At 34.2% G+C, this 24,483-nt stretch overlaps 1 protein-coding gene across 6 annotated transcripts in view; it reads left to right on the plus strand.

The window, feature by feature from the left end:
- Positions 1-24,483, plus strand: part of PCLO (piccolo presynaptic cytomatrix protein) — a 253,191-nt gene that overhangs the window by 157,370 nt on the left and 71,338 nt on the right. For 5 of the 6 annotated variants that reach the window (XM_045578497.1, XM_045578495.1, XM_036429573.2 and 2 more), the window contains exon 10: positions 6,931-7,056. In XM_045578497.1, the coding sequence (XP_045434453.1) occupies positions 6,931-7,056 (126 nt within the window). Of the gene's footprint in view, positions 1-6,930; positions 7,057-16,061; positions 16,151-24,483 lie in introns of all 6 variants that reach the window. The other variant, XM_036429575.2, reaches the window with a different exon arrangement.

Below are 24,483 nucleotides of genomic sequence, written 5' to 3' on the forward strand. Positions count from 1 at the left end.
CGATCTGGGCAGCTGGGGGGCTGAGGGAACTGTGGGATTCCTCATGGCTGAAGAGACTGGGCGCTGCCATCTTGTGGCTATGGGCACTGCCATCTTTGGGGGTGGGGCAGTCAATTAGCATATTCCCTCCATATTGGCTGTGGGCACTGCCACCTTTGTGATGGCATGAAGGTCAATTAGCATATTCCCTCTTTCTTAGATAGGATATTATGGATATCTGTATAGGTGACAAATCAGCATGGTTAATGTGCTGGGGGTTTGTTGTTGTTTTTTGTAGGACTGAGATAACAAAAAACAAAATGAGGGTTTTTTTTCTGTGTGTGTGTGTTTTTTTGTTTTGTTTTTTAATGTACTTGCTATTGTTCCTTACAGGTTTTAGCAGAAGCATGTGCGTATGGAACAGGTTTTGCTTTGAGAATTTTTCTGTCTTTATTTTCATAAAGAATGAATCGATTAGGAGGCTAATGTTCTTTCCCTTTTAAGATTGGGTAATTTGTCTTCCACCAGAGACAGATAATTCAACCTTTATAGTTTTATTGTGTACAGATTGTATTTTAACTACTGATGAAAATTCCAGGGGTGAATCTTAACTGTTTTTATAGAAATAATTACTTGCTACAAATTATTTCAGTTCCCTCCAGCTCATAAGGCAAAACAACATAATACTTTCCAACAATGACAAACATTATTTTTTTAAAACAGAAACATTCTAACCATTTTTACTAAATAATGAGGACTCTCTTACAACGTATCTATTTTTATCTCTATTATTATTTGTATACTATATGAATAATTTCCATCAACTGGTTATATTTTGCCACTCATTATTTTGTTTCCTTCTGCTACAATTAGGAAATTTTTTTTTAAATATATGAATAGCAGAAGTAAGAGCTATTGATTCCTCTTAAGTATTGTAGTCTGAAAACTAAATTCAATTTTCTCAGTATATAGATTTTGCAGAATGAAAAATGAAGATTATTGTTTTGAATATTAAGTTTATTAATAGTATACTACATCATCTCTCTGAACATCCCATTTTCTTCTGATATTTCCCTAAAATAATAATTCAAATATTTTCCATTATATTTACCCTGTACTGGTTACCTTATATTGATTACTATAGGGTAAATATAATTTTCAGGTGTCCTTAGATCAAGTGATCTCAACCAAACACACGGCCATAAAATGGAGAGAATAGGTAATGAATTTTAGAATCAGAAAGACCAGAATTGAGGTTCAGCTCTATTACTTATGTAAATTTTGGTAATAACTTTTCTCTATAAGAGCAGTAAGACCAGCTCTATGAATCTCACATAACTGAACCTAGTGCAAAATCTTGTACTTACTAACTCCCAGCAAATGTTATTTCCCCTTCTCTTAGAAATTATCAGGAAAAAAAGAATAAAATGTAAAGCTTAAAAAAATGAGTCTCTTTTACTTAGTACTCTATCTTATAGCTCTAGAAACACAGCTGTTTTTAAACAAGCCTAAAATATTCTTCTGGCTTAAAAAAAAAAAAAAAAAAAAAAGATATTGCTTAAATAGATCCATAACGGACTGGCTACATCTGCAAGGCTAGAAAGGCTAATTAGCAAGTGTAATATTGAAGAACATAAAAATTTTTAGCTTCAAAAAATAGCAATGTCTTTGTGGAAATAGTGGCTCATGTTCTATTTCTCATTAGTTCACCATCTTAGTGGGCTTTCAGGAATAAGAGACAAATGTAACGGATCTCATTGATTCTGAATTAATGACAATACCAAATATGGGTAGCTATTTGTACTGTTATTTTCCCATCTTTAATGAGGTATAATGGACATACCATAAATGTACACATTGTAAGTGCACAAATCAATGACTTTTAGTGAATTTATGAAGTTGTGCTACCTTCACCACAATCTAAAACACTGGTTTAGAATATTTCAGTCATTACAAAGTTCCCTTGAGCCTGCTACCAGTATCAATGCCCAACATTCCTCTCCCTACTACAGGTCAGATTTCCTTTCTGTCTCTGTAAGTGATGTAGATATGTCAGTATTCAGACTTGAGATAGAACGGTAGCAATAATTTTATATATCTTTTCCAATATTAGAAAAAATAAGTAAACCCTCATGTTCCACCTCAATAAAAATACTGAAAACACAATTTAGCCACCTTATCTGTTAAATCTGCTCTAACATTTTTCAAAGAATAAGAAATTACATAAAGGGTATTTCCTTCAATTAAAAACAAGTAAATATTTTATATAAAATATAGATTCAACCTTAAACTAGATATGAGGCAGATATAGGAAAATCTTATGCAAGAATTCTGCTTCCAAGAATTCGCAAAATATTTGAAATGGAACTGATACACATAAAACAATGAATACTAGAAACCGTATATTGAAAATCAAATATGTGCTACAAAATATGAGTGAGTATATGCATGCACATGTACAATTTTTATACTGTATTTCTTCATTTGCTTAAAGAATTTTATCTGTGGTATAGATTAAAACATCTTTTCCCCCATTTCCTCATGAAGATTTTTATTTCTCTGTTTCCTCTTAGAGGTCTCAAAAGCAAACCTCTCATCTGGTTCTCAGCTGCCAGTAGCTAAATGCACGTATCATTCTCATTCTTCTTTGTGTATATACATAAAATGTGCGTGTATTTGTGTGTGTGTGTTGATAGATGGACAGATAGATAGATAGATAGCCAGATTCTTTGTAAAATATAATAGTAGTGAAAAGTATAAAGATTAATATAAAAGCCATCAAAATTTTACAATTTATATTTTCTTCTTCCCCTTCCTGTTTTCTTTATACCATGTACACACACACTGATAGTTGAGAGTATATTGTAATGTAGTTTATATACATATTTTTAATATAGCACAAGTTGCCTGGTAAAGTCATTTTCCTGTTGTTATATCAAATATTCTTTACATACATATGTTTAATGGCTAGGTTTTATTGTGTAGATATTTACTTCAACCATTCCTCAATTGTTGGACATTATTTTGTCTTCTTCTTTTGACTATTATATACAATGCCACGATGAAAAGATGCTTCCAGAGTGTTTAATATTTCCTTAAAATATATTTCCAACAATAAAATTACTGAGTAAAAATAAAGGGGTATTTCTGATGTTTCCTAGACATCTTTTATTAGCAGACAAGTTCTGTCAATTTGCATTCCCAATCTAAGATTGTAGTTGTTCATTTGCTGTTTATGTAGCAATGTAAAATGATGCAAACTTAAGAAAAATATATTACCTCACTTCAAAAACCAAATTTTAAAAACAGCAGTGTCTCTTATCAAAAGCCACATTTTAATAACATTTAATATCAAGCTGATATTTTATTCTGTATTTACTAGTTAATTGCCTCCTATCCAGTCAGACAATGAGGGAGAGGTTCTCCAAGAGTAAGGTGTTGGCCAAACAGCATCTGATGCCAGAGAGATGAGATCAACAGCAGTCTGTTAGTCACGTATGTTCACAACAGAGGGAGCAGAGCAGGACAACCATGAAGGGTCCTGTGAGGACTGTGGTCAGGAACAAAGTAAACAACCAGAAATTTGAGAGAGTCTTGTTATTTCCTTTCAATGACTTCTCTACTTAATATGCAAGAGCATAGAGTACTGGTACTTGGGTTTTTTGTTTTGTTTTGCTATATCACAGTGTACATAGGACCAAAGTTAGGACTAGATCACAATGGACTTGGAAGACAGAGAGTTGGAATTTAATTGAGTAGAGAGGATGGGCATTATTGAAACCATGGAAAATATAACCTCTTTTGTAAAGGAATGTTTTTTAACAATATATATTTTATTGATTTTTTACAGAGAGGAAGGGAGGAGAGAATTAGAAACATTGATGAGAGAGAAATATCAATTCAGAATTAGAAACATTGATGAGAGAGAAATATCAATTCAGCTGCCTCCTGCACACTACCCACTGAGGATGTGCCTGCAACCAAGGTACATACCCTTGACCAGAATCGAACTTAAGACCCTTCAGTCTGCAGGCCGATGCTCTATCCACTGAGCCAAACCAGTTAGGAACAAATGGTTTTTAATTTTTTTTTTCTTGTCTACTTCAAAGTTGAATTTTGAAAGAAGCTTAACCATAATGAAAAGAGGCACACAAGTTTTTTTTTTTTAATAAATTTAATTTTCGTTGCTTAAGACTGCACTGCTGTCCTCAAATGTGGCACATCAAATAAAGAGGAACTGAAGCAACAATGTGGCTTAGTTAAAGACCCACATGCTTGGCCTGAGTGGTTCAGTGGTTGAGCATGGACCTGTGAACCAGGAGGTCATGGTTTGATTCCTGGTCAGGGCACACGCCTGGGTCTCAAGAGACAGCCAATCAATGGATTCTCTCTCATTATTAATGTGTTTCTCCCTCTTCCTTCCTCTCTGAAATCAATTAAAAATATGCTTTTAAAAAGACCCACTTAATATTACTCCCGCATCATTTATGTGAACATTTCTGAGAAATCTTTGTTTTCATAGCAGATCAAGCCTCAGACTAGGACCTTTAAACAATTATGTCATCTCTTCTGCTTCATGTGGAAGACAAAGAAAGCGTGTGCCACCTTGAGAACATGTGCCATGAGACCCGAAATTACTACCTCCCCATTCAGGGTGGCTTTTTCTCTTTTATTTTTATTTTAACGATGTATTGATAATATGTGATTCAGTTTTCATTGTAAGCCTCTCAGCTTATTTGTAGAAATAAACAAAGTATAAATCAATAGAAATGTAATAAGTGTCAGGTGGAATCTCTTCTAAAACCACAATTTCTTCCTGGTAAATTTTAATAAAAGCTTGCCTTTATTTCCCTCAGTAACAGAGAAAGTGTTTATTATCAGGGCTAGTTCTACATTAACAGCTTAACTTCCACAGACATCTGTCAGGATAAATGTTGCTTGCACAGTCATGTTCCTGCTAAGGACTTGACCTTATAGGCTTTGCTTCTAACTGAATAAGTTAACACACTTTTCTATGCACTCTTAATACAATAAAATGAAAAGAATTAATTGATTCTCTGAGGAGAAGATGAAGGCATTCAAGATGTTTCACTTTGCCGAAACTGGTTTGGCTCAATGGATAAAGCGTCGGCTTGGGGGCTGAAAGGTCCCGGGTTCGATTCCAGTCAAGGGCATGTACCTTGGTTGTGGGCATATCCCCAGTGGGGGATGTGCAAGAGGCAGCTGATCCGATGACTCTCTTTCATCGATGTTTCTAACTCTCTATGTCTCTCCCTTCCTCTCTGTACAAAATCAATAAAATATATTTAAAAAAAAAAAAGATGTTTCAGAGGAGAGGAGGATAGTGTTAACAGCAATGAACTTGAATGGTATAAATATAAAATGTGTATGAATTGACTATGGGAAAACTGGCAATAAGAAATGAGATTCAATTAAAGAATAAGGATTTTCCTTGACCCTCTAGAATATTTTCTTGACAATTAGAGTGCTGAGCTAATATGTACAGAAGAACAAGAATGTGGGAGTCAAGCAAGAAAATGGGCTCTTGTTAGCATTTTTATGTGCTGGACAACCTAGGCAAGCTCCTAACCTTCCTTGGCCTCAGCTTTTCTGTCCAGAAATGGTATGGATAGTACCCAACATGAAAAGTTGCAGAGAAAATTTAAAATATCTATATGCAATTCATATTTGTAATACAAATACTAAAATTAAAAAATGTTTTAAAAATGTAAAACTAAAAAATAAAGCTAAAATTAATTCATCAAGAGAAAAAATAGAAGTACAAAAACAAGCATAATCCAACTAATTAGTTTTAGTTACAGATTAAGTTATACTGTATGTTTTGTGGGCTGCCTAAGCCAGAAATGTATTATTTTTCTTTTAAGTCTTGACTGAGAGATGATGCCTTCCGACATTTTTTTTTAATATATCTTGGTAGTTTCTCCTTTTAATGGCCTGATTTCAATCTATTCCGTCACTCTCCTCTATACAATGGAGTGAGTAAACGAAGGGCTGGCTGTGCCCGTCCCATACCCATCCTTTCTGATTCTCAACCAGGTGCACTGGCACTAATCAAACAAGAGACACATCGCTGAGTCACTCACTTGGCGTGGGAGTGTGGACCCCACTCTAGCTTTCCCCATATATTGGATGTTACCTTGAGCAACTAACCTTGCAAAGCCTATTGTCTTTATGTGTAAAATACAGGGTATTGCCTGAACGGTGTGGATCAGTAGTTGAGTGTTGCCAACCTATGAACCAGGAGGTCATAGTTTGATTCCTGGTCAGAGAACATACCTGGGTATCCATCTCAATCCCCATTGAGGGGCATGCAGGAGGCAGTAGATCCATGATTCTGTCTCATTATTATTGTTTGTTTCTATATCTCTCCCTCTCTGAAATCAATAAAAATATATTTTTTAAAAATGCAGGATATTTTGTTGTTCTTATTTTAAGAACCAATGATGATAATGCATATGTTACATCATGTTTGCACTTTGTCAGTTGTAATCATCTCTATATTTGGATTATGCAGTCTTAATCTATTATAGTCTTTGCTATCTTTATGTAAGCAAAATGCTCCTTAGTTTTATAAGTAAAGTGTATGCTCTGGAGTTTCTTATACTGGGAACATATTCTTTTTTTTTTTTCTTTACAAAATAATTTATTAATATGGACAAAGTCTAAGTATGTTACTGAAGATAGCTGAACTTAAAAAGTATTTGTTAATATCAGGTTAATTACTACAGCTCCTACAAAGATTTCAGAAAGTTCTATTTTATATAAACTACTATGGAAATTTAAAAATTTCTTTTGTAATTGGTGTTCAGTTCCAATATCCATGTTCTAGTTAACTTCTGGGCTGCAAAGCCGCTTTGCATCTTATAATTTGTGATAACTGTTTTCCCTCCTTAAATTGTTAATAATAATTTTTTTGCTTCTTCAATACAGGTAATGGATTAGGAATTAGAATTGTGGGTGGTAAAGAAATTCCTGGACACAGTGGAGAAATTGGAGCGTATATTGCCAAGATTCTTCCTGGGGGAAGTGCAGAACAGACAGGGAGACTTGCGGAAGGTAAGAATAAGGATGTCAAATAAAATATATGAACTCACTAAATATGAAGCAGTTTAATATGTAAATTTCCTATTTTTTTATTGTCTGGAAGGCCTTTTCTTATGTTTAATTTTAAAATTGTTATGTAGCAATATAGAAGATATGTCCATAACTATATTCATTTTATGTTCAATTGCATTGTCCTTTTGGCAAGTGGTTTGCAATAGGAATATGTTGTTTAAGAAACAGAAATCAGTCAAGATTTTTTACTGACTGCCACAATAGTATAAATAAAAGGTACTTTGGTTGTAGAGGTTGTTTCATAAATTATAAGAAAAATAATATTGAAATCAGGGCCATAAAAACATGGCGTAGTATGTTAAAGTCAAGTCAGCAAATTATGGACAACCCAAGTGCAAAAATCCACCTGTTGCTGTTTCTGTAAACATTGTTTTATTGGAGCTCAGCCAAAATCATTAATTTGCATGTTGATCATGGGTGTTTTTCCACTACAATAGCAGAACTGTATTTACAACAGAGATAGTAGGTCTACAAAGCCTAAATCATATACTCTTTGATCCTTTATGTAAAAAAATTGCCAACTCCTATGCTAGGTTCTGTCTACTTTAGATAACATTCAGATGGTTATGTCATAATCATTTTAAAATAATGAACTCTATAGATGTACCTAATGTCCCATAAAATTTATATTTGATCAGTTTCACTAAAATATTACAGTTTGATTTTCAAAATGCACAATGGTAATTTTCACTTGTTAATTAGATGATGCAGTCATTTGCATTTTCCAAACCATAGCACAGATAATAGTTTGGAAGTTTTCAATGATATTGTTTATAATGAGCATTTTTTATCAGAATGTAGCCTCAACCTATTCTTTTATTTTTGCTCTAAATGAATTACTTACTTGAGAGTGTTTTTATCATTTTAGAGTTTAATAAAATGTTGCCTATTACTGTTTAAAATTTTAATTATGTTAACATCATTTACTGTAATTGTCTCTAGTGGAATGTATTGGAACCCACCAAAAAGTTTCTGAATATTTTGACAGACTATTAGAATAAACACAAATTTGAGGAAATATTTATTCACCACGGTGTTCTGCTGGAAAGAGTCTGCACATCTTTTCCCAACTTCACATTCAGTGTCATTTGTTTTTGTATGCTAGTTGGTTGTTAGAATGCCAGTATACCAGGATATCATCAAATATGTAGCTATTCTAATGGTATTCATAAAGCAAAGAAAGTTAGAAGAGTTAGCCAGATAGTTAAATGGATTAGACTGTATGAATCAAGATAAAATAATTATGAGCAAATCATTTGGTCTGTATGAATTGTCTCTGACTGTCATCCTGTCATACCCAATGCTACTCTTTTGGAGTTGCTAGTTAAGATATAGAAACTGAGATTCATGTTTAAGGATGGCTCATATAGTATACTCCAGGAGAAATGAATATGCTATTTTATTTTAAAATAGAATTTGCAGCAATGAATGTGCATGATATACTTTGAAAGAGATATGAGAATGACTTCAAGATAAAATTACCCTTCTTTGTACTTACATGCCAAAAATTGGCAAGTGCTACAAATTGAGATGATTTTAAACAATTTCAATAAAGCATACTCTGATGAAGTAATGTTCCTTGTACTTGGTAGCTTATGTGGCCATTTAGGTTCATAGATTTAAATTAAAATGAGATACAATATAAACTTATTCAAGAGAAAAAATTGAAGTGCACCTTTGATTTTACAAACCAAGGACTGCCACTGATTAGAGTTCAGTTCTTGCATAACCTACACGCATAATTTTTTATTGATAATTTCTAGCTTTGCTTCATTCTTAGAAGATAGGTAATTTTTCTATTAGGTTTATGATATTATGTTTACTGACAAAAATAGAGCCTTACTTTGAAACATGAAATATTTTGAGTCATAACTTTGACATATAATAAATCATTTACTTTATTCTTTTCATGTGTTCTGTGCCACCAGGCTGCAAGAAGGCCATCAGGCCAAATGTCTATCCATAAGCATTTACTGGGTTTAGACCAGTATACTTTCTTGTTAAATATGCATATATATCACATAATAGTTTATAATATATTTATATATATTATATATATTATATGTTATAAATATATATAATATATATAATATATATTATAAACTATTATGTGATATATATGCATATTAAAAACTATTACATGTGTAGTTATAGATATTCTTATATATAGTTGTGTAGGTATATATATACAACATATATATATGTATATATAATTTATGTTTTGTCCATAATTATGTGTTTAATTTATACATGATATATTTAGAATCCTCAGCCTCAAAACCCTAATAGATTATTACAAAATTTCAAAGTAGTAGATTAGTTGAGGCACAACTCTGATTTTTGTGCTAGATGTGAGGAATTTCTATTATATAATAATACCAATTTTTATCAATGGATTTTGAAAAAATTTTCAAATACTTTTCATGACTGTTGATTTTTTAAAATTTATTATCAAAGGTAATAAAAATGGGTAAATTTCCACAGTATGAAGTTCATTCTTTTCTAAGAAAAAATTATATATATGAATAGATAGATGTTTGTGTTTTTGTGACTTAATTTGTCCATCTATATAATGAATACCAGGTAGACATAAGGGTTGATTTGATCTCTTCTGAATATATCTTTCTGATTTTATGAATACAAAAGTATATATATACTGAGACTTTATGATTCAATATTTTCTTCCAGCTGACTTAATACATGACTGACAATTGGGTGACTATAGAATTCATAGACTACATTTTTCTCCTCAAAACTATGAAGCTGTTTGTCAGAAATAGTTTGAAGTCCACTGTTTCTTCTAAGTCTGGTCATTTCTCCTATAATAGGCTTTACAGACTCCTGACATGTTAATACTCTTACAGTACTAAATTGCGTAAACTCTATTAATTTTTGGACAGCAAGAGTATTTTCCAATTTCCTCTAGCTTTCAATCTTCTGAATTTAAAACACACTGACCAATCATGTAGGTTTTCTGATGTTCATAAGCCAAATGTTATTCTCAAAGTACTCTCCTTATGTAACTAACATTAAATGGATAAGGAAAAAAAATAATCCAAGCATATTTTCTGAGTCACTCCTCTTGTTATTTTTTTTTAATATATTTTTATTGATTTTGTACAGAGAGGAAGGGAGAGAGTTAGAAACATCGATGGGAGAGAGTCATCGATCAGCTGCCTCTTGCACACCCCCTACTGGGGATATGCCCGCAACCAAGGTACATGCCCTTGACCTGAATCGAACCTGGGACCCTTCAGTCCCCAAGCCGACGCTCTATCCATTGAGCCAAACCGGTTTCGGCACCTCTTGTTATTTTTTGAAAGGAAATTTTTACTCAACCTCTTTTTGAAAAATCTTTCTGAACAAGGCTGTCTGTCTTAAATAATTTAGGAGAATTTTGTCTTTCAGAATGCTGAGAATTAGCAATGATTATTACTCTACTCAATAAATTAGGCTACACTGGAGAAATTCATTTTAGAACATTCCTAAAAATAAAACCAATCTTTCAGATTATAAAACAAACATTCCTAATATTTCTTTGTATGTCATCCCCTAAAATAAAAAATAAAAAAAGACAAATCAAGAATGTTCCATTAATCAAACTTTTCTGAACCAATCTTTTAAATTATCACAATCTGCAATGATTTTCTGAAGGAACTCAGGCAGTCAGGTCCTGGGGGGATCCTATCTACAATATCTTAAATTTTATTTTCCAGAAACATTTAGTAAACATTCTTAATCAAATACTGGACAAAGAAGGATCTTTTCCTACCTATCATTTTTTTTTTCCTTTTAATAGATAGAATCAGTTTTCTTCTTTTGAGAAAATGAAGACAGAAGTTCTGGAGAATTAAACTACAAATCTAATTGAGTTCTAAATTGCTATTACTTGCTTTTTGCTTTAAGATAAAAAATTTTACTATTTTAGACTCTATTTATAATAGAGTCTGGGCTGTGAAATGTTCAATATTGGGGATTTAAATGATATCTGATATCTTTTCATTTTGGGCCTTTGATATTGTTACTTTGAACTAATGTGAGCATCTAAAAGCACACTCAAACATATAGGATTTGAATGTGTATTTACAGTTTGCCACTTCCATTTTAATTCCTTGAACAAATCATTATAAACTTTATTTGTATTATAGTATCAAAACAAATTCATTATACTTAACACTTTAGATAATGGCCTCAAAAAATTAGATGCTTCCTCTGTATAAACTTACTTTTCTCTAGACTCTCTCTAGTAAAAGTTACTTAATATCATTGTAATTTTAGGAAGTATTGAATTTATGACATGCTTGAAAAAATCCCATGTTCATTAATTCATATTACCCTGTATGTACTCCCATTTTTCTCAAATCAAAGTTCCAACCATCTCCAAATTTGGGGAGTCCATAATACAATTTTCATCTCATGACAAGCACAAACTTTACTTTTTATCTGACTAAGATCCAGCTCAGTTCTTCCTGGTGCTCCATACCACATTGTGCATATCTCTGCTGTATCCCTTAACGCTGAATTCTTTTGTTCTGCATATTCAATTTCCTACCATAATGCCTAATAAAACAAGGTTGCAAGCAATATACATAGAAAGGAGTGTTAAAGAATTCCTTTTCCCTTACAAGAATTGGGTGCTTATTAAGATGTCATTCCTCATAGGGTCATGTGAAGCAAATAAAATGATACACAGTCACACTCTATAATTTGTAAAGAGCCATGCACACTTAAGACAGCATCAATATCTGGAAATAACTTTTATTTTTCAAAAAAGATGTACAAAATGAAAGCTGTTTCCTCTGGATACAGGTTCTTAAAACTCTTAGTTTACCGCTCATTAATTTATATAACCTTTTTAAAAACTTTTTAAATTCAGATCTTGGGAATGGGGATAGGAATTTGGATTGTTACTAACAGGGAAAAACCCCTCCAATCTGGAAAATGCAGCAGCACTGTGCAGTGCAAAGTGTAAAAAGGGGTTTTTTCTCTGTCAGTTCTCTAGCCTAGAATCTCCCTGTCATTGTGTTTGCTGGGTGGTTGAGAGAAAGTGAGGGGTACAAAACACAGGAATTTTAAATTAGAAATTAAAATCTCTGTTTTCCCATGGACGCTTACAGTGGGATGGTGAGGGCCTGGGCTAGGAGGGTGTCAATGAGGGGCAAAGGGGGCCTATGTAATGCTTTCAACAACAAAGATAAATAAATAATAAATAAGTAAATAGAATCTCAATTTCAACTCAAGGTAGTGTTATCGGAGAATTGTGTGGGATTGCCTTTCTCTGTTGCTAGAGGGAATAGGGTTCTTGGGGTGCCATTGGAATAAGAATTTCCAGAGGCCTGCACAGGAAATGAGATGTGGTAGAAAGCTTTATTTGTGTGGAATTACATCCATCTGTTTCTGGTTCATTTGCACTTAAATGGTGAGTGTGTTTTGCTCTCAGTCTTGTAGTTTTTACTGAAACAACTCAGAGGTTGATTTCTTCATTACATGGTAACCAAGAAAGTTAGGATATGATGTTTACTAATTTATCAAAAGTGGATGTGATTTTCTTTAGTCTGAGCCCCTCCCAGTCAGGAAAATTTGTCTTATAAGATTCACACAACTTAATCACACTTTTCATCTCCTTGAGTGGGGCTGAGGGAGCTTTTTGGAATTTTTGGTTTAATGTATGAAATTTAACACTTAATCACTGACTTGTACTTTACATTACAAATGTTGAGTATACACACAAAAAAAGAAAAGAAAAGAAAAGAAATTGGAGAGAATAATATGGCAAACAGCTATGTACCCAGCTTACTATATTGTCTGAATATTTTGCTAGGTTTTTTCCCCTCATATTTTTAGGAAAGATAAGTACTGCCCTAGCTGGTTTGGCTAAGTGGATAGAGTGTCAGCCTGTGGACTGAAGGGTCTCAGGTTCAATTCTGGCCAAGGGAACATGCCCAGGGTTGCAGCTCAATCATCATTGATGTTTCTATCTCTCTCTCCTTCCTCTCTGAAATCAATAAAAATATATTAAAGAAAAGATAAGTACTTATAAATTGATTCTGAAGTCTCTTGTAATCACCTCCCCTCTCCCAAACCTTTCTTTGTGCCTCAGAATAAACCACTGGACTTAATTCTCTTACTTTTCTTTACAGTTTTATGTATGTATTCATAAACTACATAAGCATTCATTATGTTTGTTTATGAAATTTTGTTTATTCACTTTTTTATTTATGAAATTTTATATAAATATCTTGCCTCTTTTTTAGTTACATAGTGTTTATGAGATTTATTCAAGTGGTGTAAGCAGCTCTAGTTCATTTATTTTAGCTAAGGGGCAGAATTCTATTATTGCATGTCTCAACTACTGTTTAATTTAAACATTCTCTGCTTACTTTGGTTGTATATGAGGATTTTTTTCTATATGCTACTCAAACAATACTATAATTAATTTTCAAAGTAGTCTCCTTGTTCACATATTCAGGAGTTTCTTGTATAAACAATTATATTTCTGAGTGAAGATAACTATCTTATTAGGTGATGTAGGAAATGTTGTGCGGTTTCTTCAACAATAGTTGGTGTTTCCAAATTGCTCCTCAAAGTGGTATATTATGTATTTTTACATTCATCAGTAGTAAATTAGTGTTCTTGTTTCTCTATGTCTCTGTTCCTTTTTCTCTACATTTGCTTTTTTAAAGATAATGTGCCGTGGTATACTATTGTCATTTCACTTCCCTTCCCTTCAGTAATGTTGAGTATGACACTATTTTATTACTCTTGTGTTTCCTCAGCTGTGATTTGCTGTTTCTTTTGCCTATTTTTTTTACATAGGTTTTTACAAATGATTGTTTATGTATCTTAAATTGAATTTAGGGAATCTTTATATATAGTGAACATAATCCTTTGTCAGGTATGTAGGCTGTAAATACCTTCTTCCAGTAGGCGGCTTGTATATTTAATTACTGATTTGGTTTTGTTTTACAGAAGCTGAAAGTTTTTTTGTTTTTTTTTGTTTTTTATATATTTTATTGATTTTGCACAGAGAGGAAGGGAGAGAGATAGAGAGTTAGAAACATCGATGAGAGAGAGTCATCGATTGGCTGCCTCTTGCACACTCCCTACTGGGGATATGCCCGCAACCAAGGTACATGCCCTTGACCGGAATCGAACCCGGGACCTTTCAGTCCCCAAGCCGACGCTCTATCCATTGAGCCAAACCGGTCTCGGCTGAAGCTGAAAGTTTTTGTAGTCAAATTTTTCATTTTGTTTCCATTAAGATTTATAAATAATCTATATCATTTAAGAAGTTCTTATCCTAAAGTCTTTAAAATACTTATGAGTTCTTTGTTCTAGCCTGCTGGTCTGTTTGTATATCCTTATATCATTGTCAAACTGTTTTAATTCTATCTTTATATTAGGTTTTGACAGATAGTAGGTGTCTTTACCATTATCCTTTTTTTTTAAATTCACTTTGAGACAATTATTGACCTTTGGTATTGCATGTACATTCCAGAATCAGCTTGTCAACTTTCATGAAAATCTCTGTTGAAGTTTGATGATGATTATATTGAAGATATAGATTAATTTGGAATATAAAGATTTTATATTGAGTCATGTCTATTTTAGTTTTCAGTGGGTTCATAATGCTGGACATTTGTTCAACCTAAAGATATAATCATTGCATTCTGAATCAATACAATCAAGTTAGAATATTAAAAACACAAACGCATAGCAATTATTAAGTTTAATAATTATCATTTTACAACTTATAACATATTTATAGAAAAAGCAAGTAAAAAATATAAATAAAATAAAATTGTGTTTAGGAAATATAATGGGCCAAACCTAATCATTTATGTGTTTTTCTTTGACTATTTTTTTTATTTAATTACTGGATTTCTTGAATTTATTCTCTAAATTATGTTTCCCTGGTATTGTGTATCATGATATCATAATTGTGAAGTATTTTAAGGGCATGATACTTTTTTTAAAAAATTAGATGTCATTGAGGGCCAGGTGGAGCCTCTTTGTTGAAGAGACACTTGGACTTGTGGCCTGGTCCACTATTTATTGACTTGAATACACATTTGCCCTTCAGCAATGCTTACAGGCAGATCAAACTAAATAAAGTCAGGCCTGTTAGTACTTGGATGGGACATGATACTTTTAAAATTCAAAAAATTTTATAACAATAAATGTGTAAGAACCACCATCGGTTAGCCAATGAACCAAAAATAATTATTTGTTTATGTTGATAGGTTGTCCAACTGGAAGTTATTTTAATAAAGTACTGTGAAGATAACATATTTACATTATTGATAGTATTGGTAATTAAATCAAATTTGTTTGGAAAATTTTTGGAAAGCTGTTTGGTGCTGAAATAGGAATGTAGTGTTGCAATCTGAATGTAGTTCCAAGAACCTTCTTAATGAATCAGTGGGAACATAGGAGAGCAGAGTTAAAACCAGTGATATCCAGTGTTTGCTTGTGGATTTAGCCAGACGTATATGGAAAGTTAGGTTCTCACAGGCCATCAGGGATATAAAGAAGTGAGTTCATATTTGTTTGTCCATATACTGTTCTGTGAGGAAATGTGCCTGTAGTATTAATTCTACCTCATGGATATGTTTAAATTTGTTGTTTCGATGTAGGTGATATTGGTCCAGCTAGCTAACTCTAATTAAAGATGAAGTTGACATGGTTTCGGGCAAGAAATCATAGTTGGATTTTTGGTTGAGAATCCCTGTTGGAATGAAGGTGAGGTTAGCTGTCTTTAACGTGGCTGTTGTGGCTTTAGAAGTTGGCCTCTGGAACTCCCTGTCATGAAGACGTCTACAATAGAAGAGCTAATTCCAGGAGTTTTACTACAATAGAAGACACACTGCTGTGTATCTGAAGGGAGATGTTCCTAGGCAAGAAAGTCTCTATTTCTGCTTATGCTTTTTTGGCATATGTTACAGATGGCATGGCAGAGATCAAGGTTGGCGATCAAGAAACACACCACACAGATGAGTGAGCTTCCTTGTTCTTGTCCCAGGGGGATAACCAGGTACGGATTGGTAATTAGCATGAGATTCCTCACAATTCCTGCAAGTTGGTGTGTTAGGTACACGTGACACAGAGCATACTTTATGTTAATACAAATGTTTTCTAATGAATATTTAGGTTAACTATCTTTGGGGAGAAAATATAAAATTTGGGTATCTGGACTTATAGGTTGCAATATATTATTTTTAGGATGCAGTGATCGTGCTTACTTTGTCTCAGGATATTAATGATTAGCTATATTGCCAAGACAAATATTTATTTTGAAATGTATCAGAAGAAAAGTATGTTTGAGTTATAATATTTCTGATAAGAACAGAAAGAAAACTGAATAATTGAGCTGATTTACACATTTTTAGTATGTGTAATACTCTAAACTTTCATTTTATTTTATTTTTTATCAAGAAGGGTGACATACCTTGAAATATTAATGTGTTCTAGTGATACTGATTTTGTACTTAAATCTCTGGATTTTTCTAATAAATAAGCCATAGAACAAGCTTTGTTTTGTTTGTGGGTGAATGTGGAATGGTTATTTTTGAAGCAAGGATGCTGAACACTCTAATGTCCATACCAAATCTCCAACTGCCAATGCAACATCATCTCTGATATATAGAGAAAGTGTTTTTAAAGTCCGGTGTATCAATATCAAGATTTAAATTCAGTTCTGGCACTTAATGTCTGGTTAGCTTGTTTAATTTTTGGTATCTTGGTGTTCTCCTTAGAAAATTGGGATAATAATAGTCTTTGCAAAGTTGTTATCAGAATTAGAAATAATGTTTCAGAAACATTATTATGATGTTTCATGTAAGTGGTGAGAAGACAGTGCTTATCTTCACTTTGGAGGTCTTTGATGGTGAGAACATTTGCTATACTAAGCTTGAATTCTGTGTCCCCCATATCTGTACACGGTTGGATAACTGACCATGGCCCTGTCTGCATTCTGAACTACAGACACATAGGTTATTTATCATGGAAACAACACTAAACTTGGAATCGGAAGACTCTGAATCAATGCCATTTTCATGACTTTAGGCAAGTTACATATGTTTCTGAGACTCCTTTTGTGTCGTCTGTACAATTAAGAGGTTTCAGCCTATCTCCCCTGTCTCGCAGGGTGAACAGTGAGTGTGAAAGATGCTGGTGTATTGTGTGTGCTTTGTTAAGTATACAGCACTAACATAGCTACAGGAGCCATTTTTGTTGAGGAGAGAGATTTTCATAGATGACTATTAATCTTATAGATTTTAGGCTTTCTGTAAGGGAATCTTGAAATACCAGAAGTATCTGCTATAATGGAATATTATTTAAAATATCAGACATAAGTAAATAAAAAATAGCTAAAATGCCTGAAGTGACTAAGCCATTTATCATATAGCCATATGACCTCCTCACTGTAAAACTATAGTTTTGGCTAATCTTTAAAACTGGTTCTAGGGTCTCAGACCCTACCTCAGTGCTGCGTAGGCTCTCACAGCCTCTCCCTGGGTTTCCTCCGAAGGACTACCTCAGGGATTCCTTAGTCAGAGGCCTCTGGAGAAAGGTCCATTTCAGCGCTTGTAGCAGTCAGAGCCAGCGGGGCAGCAGGGCAGTGGGTGGGATGCTTCCCTTTCACAAACAAACAAACAAATAAATAAATAATGTTTCTAAACTTCTTTTTCTTAGCAATATCTTAATCAGTAAATCTCATGCTCTGATTAAAACCTGTGGACATGCATACAATTGAATATCTGTTCATGTAATTTCCATGGTCTGTTAGTCACTGAAAATCTATCAGTGAACAAAATCATAGCATAGATGCCAGATGTCTGGCTCCCAGTGTCTGGACCAATCTTTCTCATCAGTTCGTTTTGTGTGTGACTTTTGAAAAATCACAGAAATTCATTGGGTCTTCAATGTTAAAAGTGAGAGATCCTCCACTAGACCTTCCATAATGCATACTTAGGAGCCACTTCACTGATGAGGGTTGTGGGAAAGAGATTAAGGCTTGAAAAGAAACATATGGTTAAGATTTAGAAGGGGGAGAAGAGAGAATGGTACCTGAGGCACCATAAGCTGGGTGTGTTACATGATGGAAATTCAATCACTGGAGGTAAGAATTTGAGGTTAATTAGATGGGATTAATAAAAAGAAGAAAGATCAGAATGGATAAATTGTGACACTAATAGAGTTTAAGTCTCCGGTCTTCTCCATCAATTGTTCTCTCTCCTTATGGAAGTTTCTAAGAAATATGTGATGTTTGTGGTGCTAATCAGATTTTTAAGATTTATAATTTTTTAATGTTTTATTTTGTCCTTTTAATGAATATTCACTTGTATCTAATATTATGTCTATACTTTTAGATTTTTTATTTTTATTTTTTTATTTTTTTACAATTGCTTAAGCTTCAGGCCTTACACAACTTGAATTCATCCTTGTAGTGGATGTCATTTCTTATTGGAAAAATACATTGAGGTTCTGACAGCAGAATTACAGTTACTGGTGTGCAGTGATAGATTGATGTGGAGTAGATGTAAGATTATTAGAAATATTGGAAATGATAAAGACTGCAAATGGATCAAAACACTTATTCAGTAGCCTGCTTGGTGTTGCTCAGTGGTTGAACATCAACCTATGAACCAAGAGGTCATGGCTCATTTCCTGGCAGGACATATGCCTGGGTTGCAGGCTCTATCCCCAGTGTGGAGCATGCAGGATCAGTGATTCTCTCTTATCAGTGATGTTTCTATCTCTCTCTCCCTCTTCTTTCCGCTGTATAATTGATTAAAAAAATATATTTTGAAAAAATCACATTTATTAAGTAACTATTCAGAAAACATTTATTCTGTATAAGTATATCCTAGAAATGATCCTATCTAATAAAAGAGTAATATGCTGTTTGATTATCACTCCAAGACACAAGATGGCTGCCCTCATGTGGATACAAGATGACTGCCACAAGATAGCCTGCAGGGGAGGGCAGTTGTGGGCAGTTAGGCATGACCAGGCCAGCAAAGGAGGGCAGTTGGGGGTGACCAGGCCTGCATTGGATGGCAGTTGGGGGGACCAGGCCTGCAGGGTAGAGCAGTTGGGGGGAACCAGGCCTTCAGGAGAAGGCATTTGAGGGGACCAAGCCTGCAGCGGAGGATAGTTAGGAGTGACCAAACTGGCAGGGGAGGGCAGTTGGGGGTGATCAGGCTGGCAGGGGAGTGCAGTTAGGGGCAATTGGGCCAGCTGGGGACAGTTAGGCCTTGATCAGGCTGGCAGGGGAGTGGTTAGGGTTGATCAGGCTGGCAGGCAGAAGTGCTTAGGGGAATCAGGCAGAGAAAGGTGAAAGGTTGGTAGACAGCAGTCCTGGATTGTGAGAAGGATGTCTGAGATTGGAGGGGGTGCAGGCTGGGCTGAGGGACACCACCCAGTGCACTAATTTCATGCACTAGGCCTCTAGTATAGAATAATAGGATTATATCTTATATTGAAGGTGCCTTCAGGATAGAAATGCAGAAGACAGATGTTCTTTAAGAAATCTGCACTAATAAAAGAGTAAGATGTAAACTGACTGTACCTTCATGACACCTACCAGCCAATCAGGAGTGAGTATGCAAATTAAGCCAACAAAGTCGGTGGGTTAATTTGCATATGCAGGCACAGAGTTGCCAGGGACAGGGACGGAGTGGGATACTTGCGTCATTGCCATGGCAATGATGCAGGTATTCCACACTGCCCCAGCCGCTCTGGGCCTCTGTGCAGCATGGGAAGGCGGAAAGGCGGCTCCACGCCAGAGTGAAGGTGGTGCCAGCAGCCAGGGGAAGGAAGGTCCATTCTTGCACAAATCTTCATGCATTGGGCCTCTAGCCTATAATAATTATATAGTATCTTTGAATAAAAAATAAACAAAATATAAAAACTTAACTTTTTATGCACAGCAATTGACTAAGTTGTAATATTTCCAGTGATAATCTCTTGGGTTATAATAAAAATAATTATATATCCTTTGTCAAAATAAATATTTTATTTTCTTATATTATAGGTAAGTATATTTGAATTTTATTTTTGTTCCTAGATTTTGATTGGGAAATTATATAACTGTGTCAGAAATATAATTTCTTTTTGTCTGATTTTATACATGATTTAAAGTTATACCTCAGTAATCAAGGCAAAATTCTTCATATTTTATTTGTCAGATAATCTAATAAAATTGAATTTTATATCATCCTTATATATGTGCTCAATGAAAATTATGATGATGGTTTTGCCATTAGTTCAGGTAGCTCCTGCATTTATTAGGAAACAATTTTCCTAGTATAAAGTATATTTTAGGTTAAAATGTATTTTCTTCATAGTAGGATTTATTTAAATAACATTAAAAATGGATCAGTACAGAATGCATGAATATCAAAAAAGGTTAAGAACATAAAGATAAAGTCTTTAATGATTCACTAGGGATACTTAAAGCAGAGGAGGCAGTAGTTAAGCATTTCTCATACACAGTTTGTGACTTATCCTAGCTTTCTATGGCTATTCAGTTAACTATGAATCTCTTTCTAATCATAAGAGCATTTTTGGATTAGTCTGTTACTGTTAACTGTTCATGATATTCTTCAGATCTGATGGTATTAATCGGTTAACATCAATAGAAAAATTCATTTGGTGTTTGTTATTTTTTAAGCCTCGCCTGAGGATGTTTCTCTATTGATTTTTAGAGAGAGTAAAAAACGAGATGGAAAGAAAGAGAGAAATATCAATGTGATAGAAACACATAGACTGGTTGCCTCCTACATGCCCTTACGAGGGCCCAATCCAGGGAGGAGCCTGCAACTAAAACATGTGCTCTTAACCAAATGGAACCTGGGACCCTTGGGTCTGTAGGCCAATGCTCTACCCACTGAGCAAAACTAGCTAAGACAATTCTGAATAGTTTAAAACATAGATTGGGAAATTAAACTAAGAAAAGCTTATAAGCTTATGAACTGTAATCTATTTTGGATTAGATGATTACATACCTATTATTAGATAACTTAGTTACATTATTTTCTTGGGATCAATAAAATTTTACTGATCTACCCATACTCATTCTCCTGACTCACTCAGCACATTATGTTTCAGTCTGTTTTAAATAACATATCTAATTCTAAACATCATAAACTACAGCCAAGGAGTGACTTTAACATCTTTTCCAATCCTTTCAGAAAATTTTGGAGTGGAATACAAGATTATTTTAATGGTAATGCCAATTACAAACAGAATCCTATCATGATAATATTTCTCAAGGTCAACCACAAATATAGCTAATTATATTCCCTTAACTGTTCAAAAACCATGAATTTGTAAGAGCCATACCGGAGGGCAAGAAATACATAAATTTTTTCCCCCCCTGTAACTCCAGTGTAATCAGTTTCAATCGTTCTCTCATGTGATGGTGAGAAATTGAATAATTTGCTGTTTCCTGCCCCACAAGTTCTAGGGAAATTCCCAGTGAAGGTCTTAAAAATTCTAGGACACTGGGTGCTGGAAACCAAATCAGTTTCACTGAAAAAGAGATGTTGACAGGAAGCCAGGAAGGCTGGTCAACAACCTTAATTGCTCTAACCTTTAGTTGAGATTTTGTTAGCTGGAGCAGAATCTACCTTGTCCATGAAAGTTTCTATTATTTCCTGCCTAAGGGCTACATGTAAATTTCTGTTTATGTTGCTTAAGATGTTTTCCCCAAAGCCTCAATAAAAGGGGATGGCAGGGCCAGAGAGGGGGTAGTTCTCCCACTAGAGTTAGACTACCGCCTGGCCCCCCAAATCGCCAAATTGAATTTCTTCAAGTCTCTTTTCATTTGTGTGCGGCCCTTCTCCAGAACCTGAACCCTGAATTGGAACTCTTTCTACGCGGGCCGTGAAAGAGAGTCCTATAACTGGGGGTTCATTTTTGTCCATTGATTCACACCACAAAGGGAGGAATGTCCAAGCCAGCAAAATTCTTGAGAGTGGGTGGCTCCCTTAACTGTGACCAATTTTTTTAAATTTAATAAATCTTTATTATTCAGATTATTATAATTGTTTCTCCTTTCCCCCCATAGCTCCCCTTTTCCCAGTTCCTACCCCACCCTCTGCACTTACCTCCCCGACACTGTCCTCATCCATAGGTGTACGATTTTGTCCAGTCTCTTCCCACATGCCCCAAACCCTTTTCCTCCTGGGAGTTGTCAGGCCACTCCCTTTCTATGCCCCTGATTCTATTATATTCACCGGATTATTCTGTTCCTCAGATTTTTAACTCATTTGATTTTTAGGTTCACTTATTGATAGATATGTATTTGTTGTTCATAATTTTTATCTTTACCTTTTTCTCCTTCTTCTTCTTCTTAAAGAATACCTTTCAGCATTTCATATAATATTGGTTTGGTTGTGATAAACTCCTTTAGCTTTTTCTTGTCTGTGAAGCTCTTTATCTGACCTTCCATTCTGAATCATAACTTTGCTGGGTAGAGTAATCTTGGTTGTAGATTCTTGCTATTCATCATTTTGAATATTTCTTGCCACTCCATTCTGGCCTGCATAGTTTCTGTTAAGAAATCAGCTGACAACCATGTAGGTGCTCCCATGTAGGTAACTAACTGCTTTTCTCTTGCTGCTTTTAATGTTCTCCCTTTGTCTTTTGCTTTTGGCATTTTAATTATGATGTGTCACTGTGTGATGCTCTTTGGATTCCTTTTGTTTGGGTTTCTGTGCACTTCCTGGACTTGTAAGTCTATTTCTTTCACAAGATGGGGACTTTTTTTGTCATTATTTCTTCAAATATATTTTCAATATCTTGCTTTCTCTCTTTTTCTGGCACCCCCATAATTCTGATGTTGGTACACTTGAAGTTGTCCCAGAGGGATCTCCCCCATCCCGCATGAATTTCATGCACCAGGCCTCTAGTAATAATGACTGTGAAAAAAATGGCAATATTATAAGATTCACTATTCAACCATATAGTTTCCAACTTTAAGATTTTATACTTATAAATGAGTTCCCTCAGGGGGGAAAATATACATATAAAGTGTTAACTTGTATCTATATATATTTAAGTTTTAAATGTCTTATTATATTATTTGTTTTCTTTACTGAAGATTTCCTCCTTCCATACCTTTTTCCTTTCATTCTTTCCTTTTTTCTACCCATTATTCATTCTTTCCCTTTTTTCATGTTAATGTATAATAGGTTAAAATTGTGAAATATAGAAAATATAATTTAAAAAAATAATAAAGCCAGGCTTGTTTGGCTCAGCAGTTGAGCATCGACCTATGAACCACAAGGTTATGGTTCGATTCCTGATCAGGGCACAGGCCTGGGTTGCAGGCTAGATCTCCAGTGTGGAGTGTGGAGGAGGCAGCCGACCAATGATTCTCTTTCATCATTAATGTTCCTATCTTTCCCTCTTCTCTCAGGAATCAATAAAACATGTATTAAAAAAAATAATAATAAAATCTATCTATGTATATATTTCTCTTCTATTAACACTGCATAACTGGAAAATGAATGAATAATTAGCATAACAGATGTGGACAACATATTGGACTCCTGAAACTCATTTGCAAGATTTGCTCACTATTTAGAAAGTCAGGGCAATGACCAGTTCAGCTGAAATTTGGCTGCTGCTGCTAGTTTATAAAAGACTCTAGAGAATGTATGTCCAAAATTAGTATATTAATCTGTAGTCATGGTTAATAATATCAGTGGAGAAAAAGTATTAATTGTTTGTTTTTTGTTTTTACCCCAGCTGCTTCACATTCTCATTTTATAGTACCTACATTGGTTCATGTAAGGTCTCCTCGTGTGTGTGTGTGTGTGTGTGTGTGTGTGTGTGTGTGTCTGTTGTTTATTCAGTCATCTATTAACTCATTTCTTTGTTATCTCATTTTCTTTTCCAATTCCCTTCTTTCTTCCATAAGCAACTATTATAGTTTATGTGACGTATTTATTTGTAAAATGTGTAATGTTAACTTGTGTCAATATTATTTTTATGTATATAAATGTCTTTGCCCTATAGATCGGATCCTGTTTCTCACTTGTCTTTAGTTGGCAAATGATTTCAAGATTGTTTCATCTTTTGACCTCAACACTTATTATGTCTGTTTCCTGAAAATTCTATGGAGTGATTCCATTATGAGCATTTCTCCCTCTCATTGTCCATTTCTCCTGAAATTTCCACCTCTTACAAATAGATACTCAAGAAAATTTCCAAGTCATAGGGTGTACATGTGCTTAATTTAACAATGTTGTACCACATAGCCCTCCAGAGTGGTTGCACTTATCTGCATCTCCATCAAAATAATTACGTTTATAAATTGTAAATAAACAGGTGGGGTTTTTTTGTTTTTGTTTT

This window comes from Pipistrellus kuhlii, unplaced genomic scaffold, assembly GCF_014108245.1.
Source record: "Pipistrellus kuhlii isolate mPipKuh1 unplaced genomic scaffold, mPipKuh1.p scaffold_m20_p_10, whole genome shotgun sequence".
Classification (NCBI taxonomy): domain Eukaryota; kingdom Metazoa; phylum Chordata; class Mammalia; order Chiroptera; family Vespertilionidae; genus Pipistrellus; species Pipistrellus kuhlii.